Source organism: Penicillium subrubescens (assembly GCF_028828155.1).
Source record: "Penicillium subrubescens strain IBT 31985 chromosome Unknown utg000012l_segment0_segment0, whole genome shotgun sequence".
In the NCBI taxonomy this organism is placed as follows: domain Eukaryota; kingdom Fungi; phylum Ascomycota; class Eurotiomycetes; order Eurotiales; family Aspergillaceae; genus Penicillium; species Penicillium subrubescens.
The window spans coordinates 120,456-146,327 of record NW_026643162.1 but is presented as its reverse complement, the minus strand read 5'-3'; the positions used below and the strand labels follow the sequence as shown (position 1 = coordinate 146,327).

General features: G+C 46.6%; 8 protein-coding genes across 8 annotated transcripts; 5 read left to right on the top strand and 3 right to left on the bottom strand.

Moving 5' to 3' along the window:
- Window positions 1-539: 539 nt before the first annotated feature.
- N7473_013147 (uncharacterized protein) lies at window positions 540-2,223 on the top strand (the record flags this gene model as incomplete). Its single annotated transcript, XM_057159086.1, has 3 exons — window positions 540-991; window positions 1,068-1,189; window positions 1,844-2,223. 3 exons carry the CDS (start codon window positions 540-542, stop codon window positions 2,221-2,223), a joined length of 954 nt encoding a protein of 317 aa, XP_057002274.1.
- Window positions 2,224-2,506: 283 nt separating this feature from the next.
- N7473_013146 (ankyrin repeat domain-containing protein) lies at window positions 2,507-4,255 on the bottom strand (the record flags this gene model as incomplete). Its single annotated transcript, XM_057159085.1, has 1 exon — window positions 2,507-4,255. One exon carries the CDS (start codon window positions 4,253-4,255, stop codon window positions 2,507-2,509), a length of 1,749 nt encoding a protein of 582 aa, XP_057002273.1.
- A 2,180-nt stretch (window positions 4,256-6,435) lies between these two features.
- N7473_013145 (uncharacterized protein) lies at window positions 6,436-6,882 on the top strand (the record flags this gene model as incomplete). Its single annotated transcript, XM_057159084.1, has 1 exon — window positions 6,436-6,882. One exon carries the CDS (start codon window positions 6,436-6,438, stop codon window positions 6,880-6,882), a length of 447 nt encoding a protein of 148 aa, XP_057002272.1.
- Window positions 6,883-6,954: 72 nt separating this feature from the next.
- Window positions 6,955-8,703, top strand: N7473_013144 (uncharacterized protein; the record flags this gene model as incomplete). Its single annotated transcript, XM_057159083.1, has 1 exon — window positions 6,955-8,703. One exon carries the CDS (start codon window positions 6,955-6,957, stop codon window positions 8,701-8,703), a length of 1,749 nt encoding a protein of 582 aa, XP_057002271.1.
- A 3,969-nt stretch (window positions 8,704-12,672) lies between these two features.
- Window positions 12,673-13,306, top strand: N7473_013143 (uncharacterized protein; the record flags this gene model as incomplete). The annotated part of the gene is made up of 4 exons (XM_057159082.1): window positions 12,673-12,731; window positions 12,789-12,912; window positions 12,987-13,014; window positions 13,078-13,306. Exons 2-4 carry the CDS (start codon window positions 12,861-12,863, stop codon window positions 13,304-13,306), a joined length of 309 nt encoding a protein of 102 aa, XP_057002270.1. The 5' UTR covers window positions 12,673-12,731; window positions 12,789-12,860.
- A 3,432-nt stretch (window positions 13,307-16,738) lies between these two features.
- On the bottom strand, window positions 16,739-17,914 carry N7473_013142 (uncharacterized protein; the record flags this gene model as incomplete). Its single annotated transcript, XM_057159081.1, has 1 exon — window positions 16,739-17,914. One exon carries the CDS (start codon window positions 17,912-17,914, stop codon window positions 16,739-16,741), a length of 1,176 nt encoding a protein of 391 aa, XP_057002269.1.
- A 1,046-nt stretch (window positions 17,915-18,960) lies between these two features.
- Window positions 18,961-19,697, bottom strand: N7473_013141 (uncharacterized protein). Its single transcript, XM_057159080.1, has 2 exons — window positions 19,389-19,697; window positions 18,961-19,341 (listed from the first exon to the last, which is right to left on the bottom strand). The coding sequence occupies exons 1-2, from the start codon at window positions 19,663-19,665 to the stop codon at window positions 19,178-19,180; spliced, it is 441 nt and encodes a 146-aa protein (XP_057002268.1). The 5' UTR covers window positions 19,666-19,697; the 3' UTR covers window positions 18,961-19,177.
- Window positions 19,698-23,214: 3,517 nt separating this feature from the next.
- Window positions 23,215-24,566, top strand: N7473_013140 (uncharacterized protein). Its single transcript, XM_057159079.1, has 3 exons — window positions 23,215-23,364; window positions 23,431-23,780; window positions 23,850-24,566. The coding sequence occupies exons 1-3, from the start codon at window positions 23,328-23,330 to the stop codon at window positions 24,324-24,326; spliced, it is 864 nt and encodes a 287-aa protein (XP_057002267.1). The 5' UTR covers window positions 23,215-23,327; the 3' UTR covers window positions 24,327-24,566.
- Window positions 24,567-25,872: the final 1,306 nt, after the last annotated feature.

Below are 25,872 nucleotides of genomic sequence, written 5' to 3'. Positions count from 1 at the left end.
GAGGTACTTTGGAAGACAATGCCGCAAAGTCAACCAACTGGTGGCGGATCCTTAAGCTCAACTTGAAATAAGATTTTAATATCTTCATTATAGACTGTTCAGCTTCCACCCAAAATTACGTTGATTTGTTGGCTTATTTCATCCCAAATAAACTTTCGTTGCTAACCAGATTTCTGTGGCAAATTGGTGCTAAGCTTCCATGGTCCCCAACTCAGTCGTTATTTAAGAATTAAGCTTGAAATTTTTAGTAAACAGATACCTCCGATTAATAATTACTAGAATTATAACCTCTACACACTGTCCACATCTGAAATATTTTTATTGTTTGTTCGCACATGAATTTACTAGGGTACATGGTCTGCTTATTAAGGATGGTATTATGTACAGCCCATTACATACAAAGCGTACTGCGCAGAGCATGTAATGTAAAGATTCTAATTTTAGAGATTTCTGCCCACGTGCTTCTCGGGGTCAGTCGTGTTGCCCACCTCCAGAGCCAATTTCACTTTTCCCTGTCACGCCGAAACACTCTAAATCCGATGAACGAGCACAACGACCCAGCAACAACTCTGCTCGCACTAAACGAACAGTCTGAACAGCCCAAAAATTACTCTGCCCTATCGAGGTCTAGCGGTATTCCAAGCTCTACGCTACGTGATCGTGACCATGGTAGGATTTCCAAAAAGGAGCGGCTGTGGAACAGCAATACCTTACTCCCGCAGGAAGAAAAGTCGTTGCTGGAATACGTGCTACGGTTATCGAAGAATGGTTACCCCCTCCCGGTCAAATTCTTACGTGCTCTGGCCCGGGAGATCGCCCGCCGACGCTCATCACATATGCCAATCCCGGTCGCCAATGAAGACACTCGCCCACCAGGGAAGAACTGGCCACAAGCATTTTACAAACGTCACCCGGAGCTGACATCGAGGACACTAAAAGCAATAGACTGGAAGAGACATGATCACAACATCTACGACAAGGTGCAGGATTGGTTTCGCGCGTCATCAAGACGGAGCTGGACAATCCGGCGATCCTCGCCGAGAATGTTTATAACATGGACGAGACAGGCGTCCTCCTGAGCGTTTGGGTGCTCTCAAGGTGTTAGTAGGGCGGGAGGAGATGTGTAAATATCGTGGTGCTGCTGTAAAACGGAAAATGGTTACTGCCGTTGAGTGCCTATCAGCAGATGGTAGGTCTCTGAATCCCCTGGGTTGTTTGGCCTGCTTCACCCACCGTAGTAATTGGACCACTTACCCCACTCCCGGATGGCATTTTGCCTGCTCAAAGAATGGATACACAGACAGCTCCATCAACCTGTACTGGATCCAGCATGTCTTTGACCCTCAGACGAAGGCTCGTGCTGTAAGCGGCCGCGCCTTTTGATCAGCGACGGGTTCGCTGCGCATGAGTCCCTCGAGGTCTTGAAGTTTTGTCTTGCAAATAACATCATTCCCTGCCGACTTCCTCACATACTTCGCATAAGCTTCAGCCGTGTGATGTGGGTGTGTTCAGTGCACTGAAAACTGCCTATCGGGAACAAGTAGAACTGTTATATCGGGGGGTGGAGCTAATGCTGTGCGGTTGGAGCATTTCACATCCCTTTATAGCCGGGCGCGAAGCTCTGCTGTAACGCCTCGTAACATCAACGCGGGCTGGTCTAAAACTGGATTATTTCCTTGGAATCCTGACCGGGTACTGGAAGGACATTCAGCCGCCTCCAAGAGCCAGTTGCTCCAACAGGGGGAATGTTGCTACAGTGGTCCGTTACTCTGACAGTGTAGAGCTGCTACAAACACCACAAACACCCATCACGGCTGACGGTCTAAAATCGCTGTGTCGTAAGATGCAAAAGAAGCTCGTGGGTGGGACGAAGATTCTAAGCTTCTCGTCAACCGTCTTGCCCACGCTGCGGAGAAGGCATTTGCGGACCGTGCACTTCTTCGTAATGACAACGACCGGCTGTTGGTACAGAACAATGAAAAACGAACTCGAACATCAAAGCCAGCACGCAAGGTGGGCAATGCTAAAGTCATGAGCTATGAGGATATAATCGAGGCCCAGCGCAACCTTGAAGCAAAAAAGGCCTCGCAGGGTGGAAAGCGCAAGAAAACTTCCAGCAGTGGGCGTCGAGCGAAACGATCTTGCAGTGACGATGTACGAAGGGCTGAGGATGAAATACAAACCTGGGGCTTTAAAGATTACTGCTCGGTTATTAGCTTTTGACAGGCCGCCTTTCTTTCTGCTTTTGTCAGTTAGGTTACTTTTAGATTGTGATTAATTATGCAATATATATGTGCTACAGTCCAAGAGATCATAGCGCAATTTTGGCATTTCAAAGTATGAACAAAGCTAGCCCGTCTCAGTGAGGACGGAGCGACAGAAGCTCTCAAGTCACATGATAAATATCAAGAAACCTTCAGCGGTACGGTATTAAAGACGGCTGAAACCTCAGCATTCCTCACGAATCCGTAATTGTCTTTGTGTACCTATTCAAAGCTGGGATAAGTCAAAGTGCCGCGAATAATTGTAAAGACAACCCAAAAAAACTATTGACTTTGTCTTTGAACATGATGCAGTCCTGGCAAGGAGGCGAGCTGATCAATATAACCGCCTCGGTTAATGAAGCCGGGGGTGGCGCATTAGCCATTCTGGTCAGGTCCTCATGTCTGTCTTTTTGGTGATTTAGAACCTCCAGTTGGCTTTCTAACCATAAAAGCGGCCTGGCTTGGGGTGTAGCGATTAGCCGGTTTAGGGTGGTTTCAACAGATTTGAGCTCCAACTTTAAAGCCCGGATTTGATCATGTTTACCGACGAGCTTTTCATCCCCATCGAATAGCTCATTCTCTAGGTCCTTCTTTCTCTTTCTGAGAGACGTAACTTGGCGTCCCGTTTGAGTCGTTGAAAGGAACTCCTCAAGCTTATCGTCATTTAACTCAATCTCTGTCTCCAGTTCTGAGTCCGGCTGTCCATCGCGTGGGAGGAATACATGACGATCAATGAAGTATGCAATCAACTGCTTTTCTGCGTGACAAGCATTGCATTGACCATCTCTACCCTGATCGTAGTTGTGACAAGGCAAAAGATGGCCCACGACTTCCGAGATGTAAAATACATCATCGGTCCACTGCCTGCCGTCGACCCTGAGAGACTGGACAGAGGGATGTGACCATCCGCTCATAGCGCCAACGGAAGGGAATTTCCCGCCTCGTTCCAGGCGCGCCACCGTCTGCGATCTTCGGCTAATCGGATATTCTTCAATTGGCCCATATAATACAAGCGAGTCTTGCATTGGCGAGTGTTTGAAAGAGTAGGACTCGGACATGATTAAGGTGGGAGGTCTCCCAAAAACAATTTTTGACTTCCGGTTCTCTCCTCCGAGGAGGCGTACAATTTCCTGACGATCAATGTCTCTCAGGAATGGGTCCTCGATATAACCCAGTCGTCGATTAGATGAAGACATGGAGTTGCCCCCGGTACGATCGTATATCTCTCGTTTGTTTCGGTGCTTGTCTTGAGCAAAATCAATGGCCTGTCGGTTTTCGCTATCTCGCATACTTTTGTCTGCATTGTTCTCGAGGAGAACCTTGACGTTCTCGACCCAACCAAAGAGTGCTGCCTCCATCAACGCAGTCCTTCCACTATTGGCAGCAGCATTTACTTCAGCCTCATGCTCAATGAGAAGCGATACCATCGGTAAGCTCTGTTGAGCTGCTGCCTTGATAAGGTTCGTTTGACCATCGGAATCACGGCCCTCGAGAAATAAGTGGGCTTCACTAGATGTCTCCAAATAATTCTGAACCGCTTTCACATCCCCGAGGGCGCAGTCACTAATCGGCTGCGAAATTCTTTTCTGTTTAAATGGGCCGATTCCATGTCCTGGATTGGTAATGATGATCTCCTTTGCGTTTTGGTGAATACTCGCAAAAGTTTCTTCTCTGTGTACTGCAACCGTAGCCTTTTGAGCTAATTGGATCGCCAGACGATCAACATCATCGTCATCCTCCCTATCGCTCTCATGCGATACAAAAATGTTGTTATAACGTCCTCGTTTCTTGTCGATTTCATACGCGACCTCACCTTGGTCGTTCAAGGGGAAGCAGCATGAATAACTCTCCATCATTTCACAATGGGAGTATCTCAACTTCCCCGCCTCCCAGTTTATGCCGTGGCGATGAACATCGTCACAGAATGGACAGTGAACGTAGTAGTTGGAAGCATTCCACCAGATAACATCGGCTTCAGGGAAAGTTTTCATTGTAGAATGGTATTAACGAACTAGGTGCGAATTAGTTCGCCTAGCTGCTGATGACTTTGACAAGAGAGCTGGAGATAAGCATACGAAAGGTGAATATGCTCCTGTAAAGGAATCCAACAGTGTAAGAAAATTCAGGTATGGGCGAGGAGGAGATTAAAAGTGGATATGTAGGGATGATGCCGCATAAGCTTAAATCCTGTCCGATTAGCCAGTTTATGGTGGTTGATGATATTTGGTGCGTGGAGCAGGCCGCCGGAGTCCGGATGACGTCAATGAGGAGTTCAAGTCGATCATTCTCAGACCCAACGAAGCCAAAATCATGTGACTATATGCAGGTCAAAATTTGGACTTTGTTGTTTACGGGACAGATCTGTTACAACACCGTATGTATTGTAATTTTACGTGTCTTCTTAGTAAGCAAGAAATGTATCCCAAGAGTCTCAGGGAGCGAGAGTATATCAAGATTTTTTAACTACAAACCGCAAGGAAAAGGTGAAATCCTTTCGTTGAATCTATTATAACGTATCTACTTACTATTGGGGTAAAGCATTTAACCCTGAAGAATTGGAATTTGTGAGCCATGTTGGATTTGACCGAATTTTAAGAGATAACCCAAAGCACACGGTCGCAATTCTCGCGTTGAAACATACACAAAGATGGACGTAATTTTGGGTGAAAATTGGACTTTATCGAGGGTTAAGTAGTCTCAAACAATATAATCTTGCTTTTGCCGCAACTAAATCGCGCATTGTTCTCGTTTAGGTGTTTGATTCCAAAGTATCTTGAGGTTGAGTGGGTGCGGCGGGAGGCGGTTGCAGAGGGATTGACGTTAATATGTAAATCCTTAGTATTAGAAACAGCGTAGGATAAATGAAATATTCATAAAAGTACTATTTACCCATATTACCAAAAATACGCTCCAAGAGAGCAATATAGGTATATATACCAATGTTATCGCACCCTAAATTATTTCCAGCCTGATAAAATAACTGAATTGTCCTAAGACTATACCATGCGCCTTATGGGTTGAAATATGAAGTTGTGAAAAATCGCATTTAATATGGGGTTTTGGGGTTATTGGGTTGACCGAGAACTAAGTTACGTTATCAAGTGTTCGTCATGTCCTTCCGCCGAAAGGCGGATCAAAAAGACTGTCCATGCCAAGGCTAACGGATATATGAGGTGCCGAAATAAGGCGGTGTGTAGGTGTGCTGAAAAGGCTCCTAGATACCTGCAACACAATTGGAGATAAAAACAGGAAAAGGAACAACAGGAAAAGGAACTATTATTATATACAATTACATGTGTGTTATTCTCTGCCTCTCTAATTGAATGCTCTCTATTGTTAGGTCAATGATATATCGAGTTGATCCAGAGGGGGCTGCGCGAACTTCCGTCAACGGGGAATTAAGGTACACTGTGGAACAAAAATCATTTCTCGCTCCGGCGTCACAGGGGTCCAGGATATCTGATTTTTACGTTACGTATAATTTCAGGCAGATATTAATGTCTCCTTCCATGTCTCGTGAAAGTTGTGTCTTTGAAGTTGGGTCTGGGTACTTCATGCGACCGAACTTATCCATCTGTTACGACAGCTGTTACCCCAGATTGTCACAGGGTTGTCACAATCATGACCGTATTGTACTGTGATCTGGTGTTACGGAAATACTTTTATTCCGGAGTCCAAATTTGGCTCTTTCTCGCAGCTTCCCTCCGGCTTTCCCTTGCTTTACTCAGTGGCACTTTTGAATTCGTCTCTTACGGCAAGACTTCCGCTTATGATCTTTTGCAATGTATTCAATTCTCGAATAGTTACATCCAAGCACCCGCATACGCAATTTTAGTCATATATCCCGCCCGTTGTCGGAAAGAGTATTCGGGTAATACACCCCGCTTGTAAAATACGGTATTGATGGTATTGAATAACCAGTTTCCCCTTCCCCCCCCCCTTAGGTGGTTCTCTCTCTCTCTATAACCAGTGGCGGTCTGAGTTAATTATTGTCATTGCTGCTGAATCAACACGCATATCTGCGGGTGTGCTGCCAACGAGTGTTCCCCTTTTCACTGTTCACTTGGTAGTAAATCCACGCGTGACAGACGAATCGGACGTGACTGTTCCCTGACCCCTGACTGTCCACTGCCATCAGCAACGTCATCCCCTGCCCCCCAAAAAGAGGAAAATGTCGACAATTACCAGCGATGAGATCGGTGAGAAGATCTTACAGTCGTCAGAGAGTATTACAAAGAGTTATGCTCGGCTGCAATTGTTGATGGAGAACTATTCGACCATCGAGTTCCGTTGGAAGAAGTACAATACTAAAAAACGCCAGAACCGGCTTGAAAAAGCATGGCAAAAGATGCCTATTTTGCAACGACCTGATCTCTGGGAGTACAACCGAACCGGCTATGATGGTAGTTCCGACAACCCTGCGGTATTCATGTGGCCTGATATTAGCTTGCGGGCATTGAAGGATGAGAACACACTTTTGGATTTCCTGAGCGCCCGTTGCCATGACCCACCTTATAATTTCATCTTCGCCGACCGCGAGGCAGTAGAATTTGGCGTCATGACCTCGAATATTCAGCAGGAAAAACACTTGGCTGAAACCTACGACGTCGTGTTTTAGAATGACGCTGGCAATCGATACGGAGAGCTGCTGAAGCGTGACGTGGATTGCGCAAAGACGAGGCAAATACGGATGAATGCTGGCGATGGGCTTCTTGTTCTAGAGAGGCAACAGCGCCTGTACCGTTTTCTGGCTGACGTTGCAACCTCGTTATGCAAGGACATGCCCGAGGAAAGTGTACCGAAGTCGTCACCCGAACAGCGGAACGCGAACGCATTGTTGGGCGTCAGGAGGCACTCGTTTTATCGGTCGCCCGTGCACTTCGATGCGCACTCTCTACTCCATTTCGTTGACGCACAGCTGGATGCAGCGGAGGACCACATGCGCGCACTGCGAGAGGATCCCAGGTATTTTGCCGACATGCTCCGTGAGAGAAAGGATCACGCGATGGAGCACGTGGCCTGGTCACCCTCCGCCCGACCAGTCCAAGTAAAGGAATCATGGAATTACACCATACGCGTGGTGATACGTGAAGCTTATGCTGCCCTGGGAATGTGGACCGCGGTGAAGGTGCAGCTACAGGCCCTATCTCAATTGATGGCCGACCATGGGGTAGGTTTGGAGCCTCACGAAGCCCTCTCTCAGCCCTTGGGGGATGCACTTGCCAACATGGTGTGGTTGCTGGAGCTGATGTTTGAAATGCCCTTCGCAACCTTTCTGGAAGTCTTGCCACCATCACCTCTGATGCGAGATTCGTTCGGAAAGACGATAACCCTAGACGGAAAGCTTCAGTATCTCCCTACTCAGCAAGCTTGCGAAGACACAACCAAAGGCGGAATAATCAGAACCGTCGCGATGCTCATGAATAAAGACATTAGGAAAGACGTTGGTCTCCCCACACTCATGGATCTATTCGATACCGTTCTTTTGAAAGATCAGGCGACCGTCAGCCTCCTGTCACCACTGGTGATGAGGACCATTTCGGAGTTATCTGCACTGGCAGAGTGCGTGCGCGAGATCTTTGCTTTCCAGCCGTGGGCCAGAAACATTAGAAGCGCACTCGAGCGAAAAGAAGCGTCTTTCCGTCAAGACTGGGAGAAAGCTAAGGCGAGATGGCTGTTGCCGGACAAGGCGTGGAACCAGTCGGATTTGGCTACGTCAGTCGCGCCCGTGGAAGAGCGATTTGCCTATCCGGTGAACAAGAAACCCTCGCGCAAGCGGACGAATGCAATGCAACGTGCAGAAGCCAACCTCGATAAATTTTGGGCGGAGGCGGATCGTGAGATCTTGGACCACCTGAAACAGATGGAACTGCCCGTTGATGCAACTTGGGTACCATATCGTACTCCCAACTGGGTGGAGCCCATGAGTCGTCGAGAACCCAGGGCTCCTCATGTTCCTCAGGTTTCACAGGATGTGATTGATTTCGAGCTCGCACATCGTACACAACAGAGACCTAGCAAAAGCCAAACAGGTAATACGCAACCCGAGAAGGCCAAAACACGGGGGCCTGCGCAAGCGCCTTCGTCAGAATTCCCCATACCGCCACCAGAAGACGGCACTCCAACCCCAAAGATTAGCGTGACGCATGAATCTCTACAGGTGTTTCGAATGCTACTTCCTCACAGATGGGAAGGTGCGCTCCCGGGGCAGCTCCCCTGGAGAGATTTCATGTCTGCAATGACGGAAGCTGGCTTCCGGTCAGAATCTACCTCTGGCTCCTCGGTGGGATTTATTCATTATAAAACTCGGCAGAGGATTCAGGTACACAGTCCTCACCCACACTCGAAATATGAATTTCACGCCGCTCGGAACATTGGCAGGCATCTGAGGCGCAGATTTGGATGGGACGAAAAGACGTTCTGCTTGAAGTCTACGTGAATTGATGACTCCAAACCCACGACGCTGATGTAAAGTACAAGTTGCCGTCAGTAATTTTGCTGCACCTAACTTTGGTTTCCTCGCTGCCACTTAAGTCTCTTTGCTGCATCATTTGTCTAGGTCGATAAGACACGAGGCAGGCTCCCTCTCGGATTTCCATTTTGCATATGACCAGCCATCCAGCCCGATATACCTCTCTGCAATCATTTCATAGACCCAGATGTGAAGATAGTGGTGCCCCAACAAAGGCCTCCAACCGAACGTAGTGAGCGTTGACCGTGTCATCCTTGCCGACCGTCCGGCTTGGCGAAGTGATATCGGCACGATTCACGAGAACAACCAGCCCCGTCCCGATGAGCCCGTTGCGGGACACTGACAGTGGTCAACAACCGCAGGTGCGGTCGTCCAGACTATGAACGAATAAATCTCACTTACCAAAGGAGCTCCCCAGAGGACTGGTCACCACAGACCAAGGTCTGCGGCAGATGGACCTGCCATCAGAGATATGAGTAGTCGACCCCGAAATACTGGGGCTTAGGCATGTGCCGTACGACAGTCCAATTGCCCGCTATGAGCCGGGTCAGTGGGGTCAAATATAGCTTAAATTAAAGGTCACGGTTCTCAAGGGCTTCTATCATTCCCTGTATTCCGCCTTTGCTCGGAGGACCGAGTAATGATTCTCAGGCAGTGGTCTTGGAGATGTAAGATAATAGGAATGGGCGAATATATGGCCGGCGGCATCCAAGTACAGCGGCCATGTGGACACGTCCTAATAGCAGAACGTTTCAGGTTAGCCGTGCCCAGCCTACGTCCCAACGCGGAATCGCAGATGTGGATTTCTAGGAAGGCTGGCCAGGAGAGTATCCCGCGAACCGCAGATTCCTCCTGGCCACTTTAACTAACGTAAAAACATTCTTTGTGTCCAGTCACGCTCATTCGATTAAGTTGACATAATTCGGTTCTCTTCATTTCTGCTGAAAGAACAATCATATTTTTCCAGCCTAATAGCCTGCCTAAACAGCTCAAAGCCGCGGCAGCAACATCCCACTACCTTCAATAAAGCTACCAGGCGAGTGAACCCATACAGCCGGTCGGCCTGTCTGCAGACACAATATTCCTACTGTGTTTGGTTTCAAGGTGATTGTATTCCCGAATCCCTTGTCATGCTGAGTTCGTCTTCCAGTCCGGTGAATACCTTGATGCAGTCATAGGTGCTGCGCAACTTCGCGATTGCCCCATTGGTGATGTAGGAGCGCCAGGGATGGATCCTCTTCATTGATGCAATTCATTCCTTGCCACTTTCTGATATAAACCTACCCTTTTTGGTTGTACCGTGAGGTCCCGAGTGGATTGAGATACCCTTAGGTCTCAAGCACATCCTCTGACATTCGAAATTCATACCACTATGTACACCACTAGCTACAAATTCATACAGTGCATGTTCAGTGCGCTTTGTATGTAACGGGCTGTACAAACCCATCCTTTATCAGCAGACAATGAACTTGAGAATTTCGAACGAATGACAAGGGTTTAGAGTGAACAATGTAATATATATTCTCATGTAGGTATTGATCAAAGGGATCCCATTACCCAGAATTATAAGCTGAATTCGCAGACAACGCCTGGTTGGGTACCGTAGCAGAAATTGCCACAGAAAGTTAGAAACGGATGAAATATGCTAACAGATCAACGTAATCTTGGGCGGCAATGAAACAATGTATCTGTGAGATAACGGAATATTATTTGAAATCGAGCTTATTTTAGTAGCCGCCCACTTGATTAACTTTGCCGCTGTTGTCTTCCAAAGTACCTCAATCTTGAGCGGGCAGGGGGAACACGGGTTGGTATCAATACTCTGGAGTTGGAACACGCTACGTGTCCCGCTGGTTTCTGTTGATCAAACGACATGATCCATAATTGGAAAGTGATTGGGTATTTCATAATGGGATATCATCTTATCTACACATTGCTCTTTCCGTGTTTGACCTGTTTCTTTAGTCCTCATTCTGAGACAGGCTCAACTTTTACTGCGTTGTACCGTTGTACCAGTGTCATTGTTCCTTTCCTAATCGTTCCTGTTGACGGACAATTCCAAGTTCCCCACTTCATGGATTTTCTGATTCAGGATAGTGGTGTCCCTCGAAACGAATAGATGTTTCTTTACAGAGGCTTTTGCATCGAGGAGATATTTCATGCAGAAGCAAAGAGTCAACTTGTCTTCCACATTCCTAATATTCTGTCCCTTGCTGGTATGATGATCGTCACAAATCTCAGTCGAGATTAGCCTGACATCGCAGAGCAGCTTGTCGTGTGGAACGATCCACCATTTTCCACGCCAAGCTTTCTTTACATCGCCGTACGCATGCCAGCGAGTCTCATGGTAAATCTTGTAGTGACAGTGATCATATACATGAGTTGGATCTTGGATCGTGATCTCGACATGGCAAGGAGCACATGTGTATGGATTGAGGTGGTATTTGCGACTTTGTCCGCTCTCCGCGATAAGTTCGTGCGGACAACAAAGCTAGATAGTCCCGGGTGCAAGCTGTGCGTCGTTTCCAGTTCTGCCTACAACTCCTGCAGAGCATACTTCGTGTCGCCGAACGAACAACGTGCTCCAGTGAATCAGCCGGGTTTCGCCGTTGAATCATCAGCACAATGGCGGCATTCGTCCGAGACGCTTTAGAGACGATCTTGTCACATTTGGCCCACAGGCACTGAGTCCGGTGTAAAGGATCGCCAACGACCTGGCCGAAGAAGTATTGAAGGTGGTTGAGATCTCGTGTCATTTTCGGTAGGGGCAAAGAAAGTTTGAAGGGTAACTGGGGAAGAATATGAAAGGAAACGCGCGCACAGTTGTCTTATTTATTTTTTGCGCCTATGTCTCGGTCATCAGACAATTGTGGGTATACGAAAATAGAAAAAGAATAAAATCATACAGTACTCGATTCTCTACTTAGTCTGCAACTTCAGTGAGCAACGAAATTGCCAAATTCCTACAGGTAACGTGTAAATGAGGTGCCGAAATCAGGCGGAGTGCCGAAACGCCTCACAGGTACCTGTAACACAATTGGAGAGAAGTTCATCAAATAGAATTATTATCGTATAAAAACATGTGTGGATTATCCTCTGCCTCTTCAATTGAATGCTATCTATTGCGAGGTCAATAATACATCGAGTTGATAGAGAGATGGCTTCGCGAACAGCCGTCAACCGGAATAGAAGATACACTGCGGAACAAGAATCTTTTCTCGCTCCAGCGTCACAGGGGTCCTGGATGTCTAATTTTTACTATCCGTATAATTCCAGGCAGTCACTATTGAACTACATACAGATATTGATATCTACCTACTGTACTTCGTGAAAGTTTTGGCTCTGAAGTTTGGCTCATGCGACCGGGCTCGTGTATCTGTGACGGCAGGTGTTACGATAGATTGTCACAGGAACGTCACAATCAATACCCGAATTGTAATCTGGCGGTCCGGAAATACTTCCATTCTGGTGTCCAAATTTGGCTCTTTTGGTCAATCACGGCTCGGGTAGCCTGGCCCTTCCTGCCCGTGTTTTCCTCAGAGTTTCCTTTCCCAGGGTTGAACTTCTGTGTCCGCCACAGCCGTCCATGCGTAAGTTACTGTTTAACCTAGTTACTGTACGGAACAAAGAGGGCCTCCGGGGGGACAGAATTGGCACGAAACAAGCATACAGTGCAACCTATATAAGCATCTCTTGCCTCCACACCCCATCACCCTAAACTTACCCATTGTCAGTCGATTAGCTGTTTGCTGCAACGGTACTGTAACATTAAAGATGTGCTTGATCTTTATCACTTTGCTCGCTATAAACGTATTGTTCTCCCGGGCTGGCCCCACCATAACCCAGTCCGACTGCCAGCTTGATTGGAACCTGTGTACGGTTAGTAATGATGGGGGAATGTCCTGCTATTGCGATGGTAGTAAACAGCAGCAAGCCTACATTCATCTGACTCACTGCTTCGCAAATGATAATGGACAGTTGACCCCGCGCGTGAAGTATGCAATGAACGAATCTATCACTGGCTGCCTAGTGTTCTAACCGATCCTACATAGTGGTGGGTTCCTATCCAATCGTGACGGGATTAAGGGCTCGTGCGACATGGGCGAAGCCGCCCCCGGCCGCCAATGCTTCAAGCAACTTGCAAACCTAATAATCAGCTGACATCAACCGATATGGGTATGTATGGTCTCTATATCGCCAATTTATCCCACTGGGACACAATTTTCGGGTTGTGCTGACTGCTGAAACAGAGGGAGTTATATCGTTCAAAGGTGACAAGTTGTCTTGCTTTGGACAGACTTGGAGTGATGCGCTATAAGTGACACATTTCTGATCAAATAGGGGTTCCTGTGGTCAACGTGCTGAAGACTACAATGCTGCTACGCGCTCTCATTTCAGCTTCGGCTTAGCTGTTTTGGCGGTGCGGCTGGTTCTTCGTGCTGAGGACGCCACGACCTCGATTGACATCGCTAGACGCACAGAGACCGCAGAGCACGTGAACTACGCAGACGCTACTATCGATATTGCGAAGCGAGTCAACCAGACCAGCTTTTTTGCTGATATTGCTTAGAGCCAGTTCATAGTCAGGATTCACTAACGTGCCAGAAAGCATTGCATTGTCATGCCATTCGCCAGTAGATGGGGAATACGATCTTGATTATATATCTTAATATCTCGTTATGATGTGTTTTGGTTGTTGAGATGTTAAGTGGTACTGTATTGCACCTACGATGTGTCATAGGTGTCCAACTACTCGGTATTCCGCTCATGATGCCGGAATGTATACGTTAGTATAGTCGATTATAATATTTAACGACGAGAAGGAAACTTGAAGGGCAATCCTGTTAGGTGAAATTCTCCAAACAGTATAGCAAGCTTTATATCCGGTGTACTTTCGAGGAGACCGATAATGTTTGCTGCGATAAACGCCTCCCGTTCGTCAGCACTCGGATTTGTAGATTGGCCAATATCTACTGGTACAACATTTATGCCTAGTAGCCAAGAGTGTCGTAAAGCTTTCGGTAATCTAACGAAATAGAGGCGCCTTTCGTCGTAGGAACTTCGACCGCGAAGTTTGTGGTGCCTGATCTTCTAAGCGCAGGAATGTTTGATGGATTTTACTGTAAATAGTTACTGTGAAATTCGCTCCTCCCTCCTCGAATCCACTTCGGAAGCCATAGTCACGGAGTTTATTTATTGGCTGAATGATTTCTCCCTATCAATATCCTCATTTATATGAAGTTTTAAGCTAATTGATAAGCCAAGAATGACCCTGGATGCTGCCTGATTCAAGAAATGTGTATGGTGGCACTGCCCACCTCACCCCTATACCTTTTTTATCCCCATCGGTAGACTTAGAATACAGATGTAGGGACCTGGCTTTTTGTATGACGAACCCCATTCCAAATCCGTAGTAGTGTTCGAAAAGCTGTGAAATCCATTTGATTTCATGGAAGATCTAATGTGAGCCCATGCCCTACCATGTCCTCTTGATCATTCCCAGTAGCTAGAGACAGCGGTGTCTGTCCCTGAAGATTCCTGGCGGACATATTAATGCCATCAGTCACGGTCAGCCACTTCACTACCTCATCATGCGTTCTATGCGCTGGTAGACATAACGGCTTCTTTCCATCAAGTCAATGTAAAGAGTCTAATTTGACTTCACTTGCTCCGAGGAGTAGTTTGACTATATCATTACGGCCATTCTACATTGCACGAATCAATGGAGCCTCTTTTGCTGATGTTCTAGACCTTGGAACAACGCCAGCTGTTCATGAAGTGGCTTGTTTACTGCCCCGTAGTCGTTCAAACCGCCCATGAGAAAGGTGTCCAGCTGGCATATCTGGTAAAAGGATGAAAATAAGAGAGCTAAGTTTACGTCTCTAAATACAACTTATCGAAAACAGATAGGCAAATATTTCGAAGGTGGAATTAGCAAAGAACGGTATAAGGGCGAATGTATTTTGCACGCATGTTTCCTGATTTGAGTCATATTCACATTCCTATACATCCTTTTGTGAATGATAATTTCCTGCGACGGTCTGCATTCCACAAGCGTCGAGTTCAAGGATCTCTTAGTAGATGCCTCTCAGTCTCCTTTACGGACATAAGTTTTGTTCATCACGGACCAATTGCACGCAATTGACAGAGAAAGAGCAATACAGACGCAAAGCAACACAACCAAATATCCTGCAAGCATCTCTCCAGCCCACCGCGGGCTACTACTACAGTACCAGGAAGCTATACCAACCAAAAGCTCGACGCAAGCCATGTCCAAGAGGACCACCGGGGTCCATACACTTGCAACATGGAGTCCGCTTCGTGGAGGAGATGCCGTCTCATCAAATTCAAAAAGCAGCATCAACAGGATAACCACTGATATGATGCTTGTCACAAGCGCGCTACACAGAAGCCCGTGGGATAGTTGAGCCGGCGCGTTTTGGGCCGGATGAAACTCAGGAAATGTCAAGGCATTTACGGCCAGAACACCCAGAAGAGCTGCGAGAAAAAAGAACCATTTGTAAAGCCGCTGAAGCCTATCGGTAATTCTCTCGGCCTCCACAACACGGTGCGTGGCATCAGGTGTCGTTTCTGGAACCATGATGCTTACTCGTGTCAGTCATACAAGGAGGAAATTAGTGGTACCACTCGTATTGGTGAGAACTCACAGATTCTGGTCGTGGGTCCGGCTTTATGAGAGTGAACTTCGTAAATTGATGAGGATGTGCAGAAAACTAGTGTCTGGGGACAGGTAGAGAAAATATGAATTCTGAGAGGCTAGGAAGTCAAAATTCGGAACAGGCTGAAGAGCAGCAGAGAAGGGACAGGTCGCAAGCAATAAAAGGTTTAAAGAGATGGTCCCGATAGCACGACTTGTAGAAATCATCTCTCTTTATAGTTTTGAAGTAGGATTGTGGGGACAGTCCGCACCCAATGGCATTTAACAGCTTGCATAATACCCAATAAGGATTTCTGTATGCCTCTCAGAAAAGCGTCCAATTATTATCAATTTATATCGTGATGAAGCTATCGAACTGGATGTTGCGTTAAATAGAGTGAGATTACAGACTACCTCTGCGGCCGCCACCCCGCAACTATCTCAGGCCCTTAGGCTATGAATACGCATTTCGTAGACTGCGATTCCGATTTGAACTTGACTATCGGTAAGTAGAGTGCCTCTTAGATCATGAATATTTAATCGGTTCACAGAGGTTGGGTTCATAATACATCGAGTTGTTCAGGGGTGGCGGCGCAAACATCCGTCAACCAGGATAGAATAACACTGCTGGAAAGGAATCATTTCTCGCTCCAGCATCGCAGGGAGTGTACAAAGATCCTTGATAGCAAATGATCACACAGGTAGCGGAAATGGCCAAAACTCCAGAGGATTCCTTGCAAAGTACCAGAGATCTTTACAACCGAGTCGTCGAAGACCACGGAGAATCGCTGCGGTAATAAAAGTTGAGTAATGGTTGCAGCAGGAGCCCCAGATGATTTCAGATGCCACTTTTGTCGTTAGTGATGTCAGGCTTTACAATGATCTTGGCGGTGAAGATGAATCGAAAATCCGTCTTCATCGATTGCGCATGCTGAGGCAGTCGATCGAACTAACGCTTCCGCGAGGTGTGTGGGTAAATGGGTTATCCGTCCATCCGTCCACCCTGTCATCGGACGCTGATATCAATATCAGACCCTTTCCAGATAGCGCGGTCGAGATCCAGATCATTATTCAACAGCCGGTACCGTACACTTTCAATAGATGTTTAAGATTTTGAAAATAGGTTGTTCTATTCTTCTAGCTCTAGAACGCGGCAGGAATGACACTGTAAAATGCATTAGCGGTCTGATTAAAGGATTATTGTGGACTGAATGAGCACCGTGGAGCCTAACCACCTAAGCAGTTGCAGTTGAGCTACTATCGAAATGAATAGAGTACAAAGATTCCCGACAAACGATAAACGAAGGAAAAATAATAAAAAAACAAAGACAAAGCTCGTGACGATCAAGACGAGGGGGGCTGACAAGAGGGGATGATGAAAGGAGACCATTGAGACTGATCATCGCCGCAAACCTCCACCGGCGGCATGCGCCTCGTCCATCGTTCCTGGTGAGCTTTCCAGCTCTCGGTGAGATACTTTTTCACTGATTCCCGGTAATCCTTATCTGCTCGAAGGCGGTGATTTCCTTTGCGTTCGATTACCGTAACACCCGGAGCCTTGCGAATAGACATCTCGACCGAACCAACGACATTCTCTTTGGTCGCAACGATCAGTAGGGAAGCTTCACCTTTGGTAGGGTCTGGGACCAGCTCTGACATCAATCCCGTGAACACTTCCCCGTCATAATCTTCAATAAAACGACGTTGCTCATCGGTGAGTTTGATCGATGGGTCATCAAGAATGACGCGCTTGCCGCAATTTGGAAACGGATTGCGATGTCTAGCCCAGCGCCAAAGGATCCCCCACCATCCAGCCAAGTCCAGCTTTGCAATTCCTTGGAAAGGCGTATAGCCAATCAGTCCTCCCCGTGGGCGCGTTATAGAGGCCGCAAAAACGCCGAAAGATCTGCCTACCGGCGCAATGTCGAAATCATTGAAGGACTTTGGAAGATCTCCTATTCTGAGTGACTTGATTTGGATCTGACCGTTTTCTTTTATGACTGCACGAGGGTCAAATTCGGCCCATTGAATCTCAGATGGACTCAACAATTCTCGTTGCAAAGTTTGAACAATGGCCCTCAGCCATGGCTCTAAGAGACGGTGGTGCTTGTCGGTCATTGGCTCTGAGCGGTCTTCATCGAAACTCCCATAACCGGGAGTGTTGACCAGTATCATGTGAACTTCATCTCCATGGTAAGACCAGAAACTTTCCATTAATGCTCCGACATTGTTCTTGTTTCCTGGGAATCCCACAATCACTTGGTGACGGTCGGATGCCACTAATGGAGGTAGATAGTAGACTTTGAATGATGAAAAGGGGGATTTTAAAGTGAGGAGGATTGGTTGCCGCTCTTTGTTCATGTCGAGATCCCAAAGATGTGGACGTGGCGACCATCGAGCTCCGAAACAATCTGGCAAGATAGCCCTCGCAACCACACGTTCGAAATGATATGTTGATTCATGTAGAGTATAGGAAACGATAAGAATGACCAAAAAGGTCAAGATATAGACCAAGCCCATTTCCGATGTGCGGTATGAGCAAATCGGTCGGAGTATTCTTGTGGCAGCAGGAAGAGAAGGAAAGATATATTGTTCAATGTCCTGCAGAATGTCGAGGCACGACCAACAAACTCTGGCGAAGCCAAGTAACCTGAAGAGCGGGAAAATAAAGAATGGGAAGTCTTGGGCTAAGGCTGCAGCCTCCAACCCTTTGGTCCAGCTCACTCGCATCCGAGGCTCGTAACTAGAGTAATTTCTATTATTATTATTCAATTATTATCTGTGTCTGCACAGGCTATAATTTTCGTGTCATCGGCGCAATAGTGGCTGTGCAATGGGTTTGGGTTGGCCAGGTTGGGTGCGACCACCACCCACGATCCGTTGACGGCGCTGGTGTGCTCTAAAGGGTTTGATTTCTTGTGGAGATTCTGCTTCTGCTCGTGTTTGACCCCCTGTAGCTCGGCATTGAAGAGTGCGGTTTTGCGGTGGATGATTCTCCATCAGTTCCTCATTAAGCCTCCACACCTCCCGGTGGCACCAACTGGGATGCAATACCGACACGCTTGCAGCCGATACCTTCCCACCGACTACACGAACTGTCAAGTCCGTAAAGCCCTGTTAAGCGCATTGGCCACGCCAGATGCCAGGTAGTTGGTGCGAGTCGAAGACAAACTCGCGACACCACGCTTTGGAGACGTAACGTGCATCCCCCCGCAGCCGTGTCCCCTCGAACCCGCTCAAGATTGAGGTACTTCGCTACACAACGCCGGCATAGTCGACCAGCTTCTGTGAGACATTTAAGCTCAGTTGTAAATAAGATTCCATAACCTTCAATAAACATCGGTTCAAGTTTCATTCAAAATTACGTTGATCTGTTGGATTATTTCACTGCAAATTTCGTTCCCTTCGCTAACAAGGTTTACGTGGCAAATTGTGCTAAGCTTCCATGGTCCCCAACCTACCGCTGTTCACGAAAATGAACATATAAATCTTGGTAATCTGATTCCTCCGATCACTATCTACATACACTTTACATTGTCCGCATATGAAAAATTTTATTGATTGATCAACACCTGGGGTTCTTGGGGTACCTGCTTTGCTTATTAAGGATTGTTTTGTATAACCCATTACATACAAAGCGTACTGGGTGTGTAATGTAAGGAATTCTAATTTTAGAGATATCTGGCCACGTGCTTGTCGGGGTCAGTCGTGTTGCCTCCAGAGCGAGCTTCCCCCTTTCCCTGTTTTACCAACCCATTACATACAAAATCTCCATAAAATGCCCTACCACGTGTAACCGTGCGTCTCTAGTAAATCAAGACCTTTGGAAATACCTTCCAAAACATCGGCCTCACATCCAAACTTAGACACAAGTTGCCTGTAAAACTTCTTCTCAGACTCAGTCCTCTCCGACTCCGCTACACTTCTCACTCGCCGCCATCGGCATACTGTAGACCATTAGAATAATCATCCAACAGATAATCAACAAACTTACTTCGCGCCTGCGCAAACGCAACCGAAACAATTCGATACAACCGAGTAAACTCTTCACCCTTGCATCGTTCACGATGCTCAGGAATGAATCCTAAAAAACTCATCGACGTCATATAAGACGCCAATTTTTCATAATCCGCCTCCGAAGGAGCCATTTCCGTTAACAAAGGATCGTCCCGAACTCTCCCAACAATGCGTTCATACGCCGCATTGTGATCAATCGTAGTCTCATCACGCCCACTGGCGTGATGTAGACTATGGCTTCTGGACGAACCCATAACTTGTCTTCAGAATTTGAACCAAAGGAACCCACCCTGGGAAATCCTACGTATTTATAATAGTCGCAGCAACACGCAGTTGCACCTATGCGTTGTCATATCACATGACCAACTAACCGTAAACGGTAATTTCTCAGTCTCGAGACTGAGATTTAATTTGCCTGAGACTGGGGATTTAGCCCAGGCTAGCGGGCGGTCATTTTCTGACCGCCATTTTTCCCGTATTTTACCGTCCTGTTACCCGTGACTGCAATCAAAAGTAAGGCGCGAAAGCGCCTTGTACTCCTCACGAGCCGGCCCGAGAAGCACGTGGGCAGGAATCTCTAAAATTAGAATTCCTTACAGTACATGCTCAGTACGCTTTGGATGTAATGGCTGTACATAAACCGTCCTTAATAAGCAGACCATGTACCTTAAAAATTTCTTGTGCGAACAAAGAGTAAAATTATTTCAGATGTGGACAATGTATAGAGTATATAATTCTAGTAATTATTGATCGGAGGTATCTGTTTACTCAGAATTAATAACCTTAATTTCGTAAACAACAGCTGCTTGGGTACCATGGAAGCTGAGCACAGTTTGCCACAGAAACCTTGTTAGCAACAGAAGTTTATTTGCGATGAAATACGCCAAAAGATCAACGTAATTTTGGGGTGAAAATTGAACAGTCTATAATGGAGATATTAAATCTTTATTTTAAATCAAGCTGAATGATCTGCCATCAGTTGCTCAATTTCTCTGGCATTGTTTTCCAAAAGTACCTCAATCCCGAGCGGGTACGAGGGGACACGGTTGCGGTGGGACGCACGTTAGTACTGTACATTGGGAAGGATCATCAGCGGAGGCCGTGCCGTAACGTGAGATAACGAATTCAAAAGTGTCACTAAGTAAAGACAGGAAAGCCAAATTTGGACTCCAGAAGTAAAGTATTTCTGCAACACCTAATTACATTACGGTAGTGATCGTGACAAAGCTGTGACAATCTGTGGTAACACCTGTCGTAACAGATGCACGAGCCAGATCGCCTGAAGTATTCAGAATCAAACCTCAGAGACAAGACTTTCACGAAGCAAAGTGAATATCAATGTCAGTACTTCGGTCAATACAACTGCCTGAAGTTGTTAGCCTTCTAAGATTAGACATTATTGACACTGTAACCCTGGAGCTAAAAATGATTCTTGTTCCGCAGTTTATCCTCTATTCCGGTTGATGGCTATTTGCGCAGCCACCTCTTGATCAACCCGATGTATTATTGACTTGGGAATTCATAGCATTCAACTGGAGAGGCAGAGGATAATACACACATATTTCCATATGATAATAATTCCATTTGATGAATCTATCTCCATATGTGTTGCAGGTATCTGTAAGGCGATCCGGCACATCACACGTTACTCAGCTTAGAAACAACATGAAGACAGTTTGATCACCTATGTAGACGAGTCTCCGTGATACTTTTTTTTTGTTCTTCTAATTTCTTTTGTTGAAAGCATTGTTCGGCATTACATTGCGATGAGATAGAATCAACGCTTGCCCAACGAATGCATGATATCAGCTTTCAAGCCTAGTAAAAGACGGCAACACAGATTGTTGGTTTGGAACCAGAAGGAACAAGAACAATATAGCGGGACGAGCGGTCATTTCCGAGACTTGGAAACTGATTGTTTTCATCCCTACAGTATAACTTGGTACCGTAGTCGTCGTGTATTTGAACAGAATTTTATCCAATTGGAGGGAGATACAGAGCCCTCGGCTGGCTTTTCCTGAGAAAACAAAGAGTTGTGGTAGTGTTCTGTCATTCATAAGAATTCGGTAGCTGAAAGAGTCTTAAGCGTCAATGGAAGCAGAGCCGAATCTGGACGCGTCATTTCTTCGGAACTTAGGGTCTTGGTCAACCGCTTTCGTCCTGTCATTGGGGTTTAAAAGAGTATACCTATTTTCAGATATCAAAGCTAATAACGGGCGGCACAAGCCTGACAAAATTCGTTCACTGGACATAATTGGGTCTGCCAACTTCACATTCAAATTGAGCCCTTGCATATATTGTGAAATCTTGCAATTATCAGTACTCCAGGTCTTGGTGCTTGTCATTAACTCATAATCTACCATCTAAGACGACCGAGGTAACAACTGATATCTTATTGTGATGTGGATTTTTCTTATTGCCATCGTAGGCATTCTAGTGGTAACGGAGGCTTCTGCTGGATCTGATATTATCCTAGCAAAACGACCCGGTTTCGCTACGTACTATTATGACGTTGAGAATGTAAGGGCTTGTGATACCTCTTTCGAGAACCAAAACAAAGGCGGGGTCACCTGTAGCAATCCGTTACTAACCCTGAACGATCTGGCAACTAATCATATCGTCGCGATGAACGTTACTCAGCTGCGGGCCAACCCATCCCGTTACTGCGGTAAAAGGGTCATAATCTACAAAAACGGTAGAAGGTTCGATCTCGGCCTTTTTATCGCAGATGGTTGTGAACGGTGCAGTGTCGGCTCTACTTCGGGAGACACATGGAACCCCAACGGCACTTCAGGTGTTGACCTTAGTAAATGGGCTCATGATCAGATCACAGGCAATGAAGCTTGTCATGATGGTTATACCCATATCGAATTTGAAATACTTGACGAGACGTTGCTCAGCTTCGAAGGCGTCCTTCCGTCCCCGATTCCAGTCTCCACTTCAAGTCAGCCACCCAGGCACTCACCTTCTGCTCTAAACCAGGGGACAAGTATAGTCCGTTCTACAGTTTCAGCCACCACAACTTCGTCAGCTTGTTCATAAAGGAATGTGTGGCAGTGAATTAACAATGTTTTGGAAGAATGAATTTATCTCATCTCTACGTCAAGGGCTACTTGCCGGGATTTTTTAACATGCTAGGGTAAACCCACGCGTTGTTTCGAAAGAACGGGGCTTTTTCCTCAAGAGAAATAATCTTATTCCTACCTGGGCAAGCGATGAGGCATCCGCTGAATGAGAGTCCCAATTTTTGCCCCAAGTTGCGATCTCTCTAGCCTTCAACACGGTATGCATCAGCTATGCAAAAGTTGGAGCAAAGAGGATTCTCATTCTATGATAAATAAAACGAGAATAATACATACATTCTGAGGAAGACTTCGACGCATAAACTTTGATGAGCCTATACCCACACAGACTGTTCCACACAGCCGGCTGCATTCGAGCTTCAAAGCAGAGAGTGGAACTTCTTGTAGACGATACCAACGTATCTCTTTATAGTACAGCCGTATCTTTCTGTGTAGAGTAATTGCTGATTGAGTCCGTGACATCTTACAGAAAGTATAGTTACCTAAACTTGACAATTTGTCGTAGTTAAATCCCGAACCAGACTTCGATCACCCTTTGCATCTCATAAAGTAATCACAATCGATATGATCCAGAAGACCCAGAGCGCAGCGTTGCAATTCTCACTGACCCACTTTATTGTCTGCTCGGGAATCACTCTGAATATTCATTAAATAATTCTGTCTAGTCCCTCCAGTGGGCACCTAGTAGCCGAGCAGCCACATAAATATATTTAAAGGCAAACCAGAATCACTTTGATCATCGTAGGTGACTGGAGAACGCCTTATAATCTCGGCCACCGGAGTTCCCTCATTACCCAGTTTTGAATATATCGCCTTCCAGTTTCTTCATCAGTATGCCTGATCAAGTGATGAAAATCCTGATGTTGCATGGTCAGTGAGAGGATTACTTGGTTCGAGGCGGTCCAAGGGACTGAGTAGTGACTGACCATGGACTAGGGCATGACCAATCGGAACAAATATTTAAGCCCAAGGCTAGGTATATTGAAGCGGCATTCCATTCCTTTGCGCAAGAGAATGAAGTCGTATTCGAATTCAAATATCTGTCGGGAATATTGCCTGCGCGCCCTGATCAACCTGATGGTCACGAGAAGTGGGTATGGGGGTATGGGGATCCGAGTGACGGTGAGATTACAAACATCGAGCTGTCCACTCAGCATATCCTTGCGACTTTACACCAAAAAGGTCCATTTGTAGGCATTGTTGGGTTCTCATCCGGAGCTGCAATGGCCGCTATTATTGCATCGCATCTTGAGAAGAGAAGCATGTTCAACGATCAGCCATGGGTTGTATGTTTACCTTCCCTTGTCGGTCTTCAATGGTGTATGGCAGCACACTTATGAAAAATCTCAAAACAGACAGAGCATTCGGCACTTCGTTTCGCGATTTGTCTCAGCGGATTCCGGCTAGGACCTATTTATGACAAGTTCTATGAACCTACGATCCGTACGCCAATATTATTAGCGATTGGATCCTACGACACGGTCATTACAGCGGAGGACTCTCATAGTCTTGCCAAACACTGTCAGTTTGCGCGAATTTTTGAGTTTTCTGGTGTCCACTATGTTCCGCAATTCAAAGAGTCTCGCGAGTTCCGCAAGACCCTTAATGATTTCCTGGAGGAGTTTCTTTTTGATCCTCCAGCACAGCAAGCTCCAAGGTTGAGCACTCAAGCTGGTGCCATTGTGCGGAGTCCCTTCAACACAAGGCCTTTCTTGAGAACGTACCGTCGACGAAGGGAAATCGCGGTAGCATCTGGCTTTACAAAGCGATGGGCCATCTCCGCACTGGGGAACCAAGCGGCTGCAAACTCAATCACCTCAGCCTCAGTGTGAAACGATTTGAAACGACTCTGCTGTAGTACATCAAGCATTGAGCCTGATCTGATCAACAAATGACCAAGCTTGGTAAATTGGAACTCGGAAAGGGCGAGTCACAATGTCATGCCAGTCATTAACCCTGGCAAATTATCGGCAGGAGAGAGCGGCCAGTATTTTTGGTTATTATGCTAGATAGAGTGAAGAGGATGAGCCAGTCGGAATTAGATTATTGATATATGAAAAAGGCCTTCGGAGAATCAATTATGCTTTTACTCCTTGGTTCCTGATTCCTAGACTGACTTCACCACTGCTACAGTATCCTTTCGATGTAAAACCAGTGCTCTATGTTTCTTTGCTCGTGGTACGATCTGTCTCGTCCCGAACCCAGTCAGGTTCTTGTTGCCTGTCCTGTGTATGTGCCACTGCACGTGCTCTGCTGCCCATCGTCATCCTTGTAAACTTTTGCTGATGGCTACTCACTCGCGGCCTACGACTTGTACTTCAATAATCCATTTTACTTGTTAGACTCTTGCTAGGTCAACCATGGCTTGGTTGGATGGGCTTGCGCATGTGGTGGCTGTAGATTTTCAGTGGACATCTTTGTCAAATTTCGGCAAAGACCTTTTGTTTCAGTATCTCTGAAACACGCCGGTCTTTAGTTTGATGGCATTTGTAGCTCTTAGAAATGAGAAAGTCAGTAACGACGAAGGATTGAATGTGAATCCAGATGTGATCTCTATATTTTTCTTCCTAGGCAGTTTGCGTGCCCCTACCTGGCCTGAAGAAAGAGGGGCTTTTGCTTGCGCCACTATCTTAGTCTCCAGACCATCTATTTTTGGGGCTGTGTGCCCAAAGGCCATAGGACGAGGCCGATAACTTACACAAAGAGTATAAGCTGTCAGAATGGACCCGATGTCGGCGTGTTGTTTGCATTTCCACTCGATGGTTTAAGACCACATAACCGAAACTGGAACTGTTTGAGGAAATCAAGATAGGCAACGAACAACGGAAATATTCCCAGCTGTTAGGCCATCTGATCACAATACATATGATTCAGGTTGCTGGTGAAGAGTGATAGTGCTTGTGCCTACCGACTCTTTGTTGATGAACACGGCAAATGTAAGACTGAAATCTGAGCAGGGAGTGATCTGAGTTGAAGGGCTGTCCTCAAGGGCATGAAAGAGGCACCATTCTCTGAAATGAAAGCACTACTACGCCCGGCTACCCTCCCCTTGGCTGAGACCCCTCCCCGCTTGCACCGCTTCCTTTTCTGCACGGTTTTCGGTTAGATCAGGACTGCTGAACTGGACTAAGAAACCGGACAGGCACCCACTCCCTGACCCCCACTGTCTGCCTTGGACTATGGCCTGGCTGACGACCGCCACCTATCTGCCTGACCTACGCCATTCGGGCTGCAGCATCTGCAGTTCGACTCAGCCCTCCCCACTCACATCTGCCTTGCAAGGTAGTGTGGCTGGACGGCTTTGAAACCCTCACAACTATATGGCTGTCAAGGCTGAATCCGCGAGGAGGCTCTGCCTCACTTATCAGCTTCCTATGG

Excerpts from the sequence above, each read along its gene's own strand:
- N7473_013141 (XM_057159080.1), bottom strand. The coding sequence starts at position 19,665 with ATGGGTTCGTCCAGAAGCCATAGTCTACATCACGCCAGTGGGCGTGAT. Across the intron at positions 19,342-19,388 it reads TGCGTTTGCGCAGGCGCGAA|TATGCCGATGGCGGCGAGTG; the intron begins GTAAGTTTGTTG and ends AATGGTCTACAG.
- N7473_013140 (XM_057159079.1), top strand. The coding sequence starts at position 23,328 with ATGCCTGATCAAGTGATGAAAATCCTGATGTTGCATG. Across the intron at positions 23,365-23,430 it reads GAAAATCCTGATGTTGCATG|GGCATGACCAATCGGAACAA; the intron begins GTCAGTGAGAGG and ends ACCATGGACTAG. Across the intron at positions 23,781-23,849 it reads TCAACGATCAGCCATGGGTT|ACAGAGCATTCGGCACTTCG; the intron begins GTATGTTTACCT and ends ATCTCAAAACAG.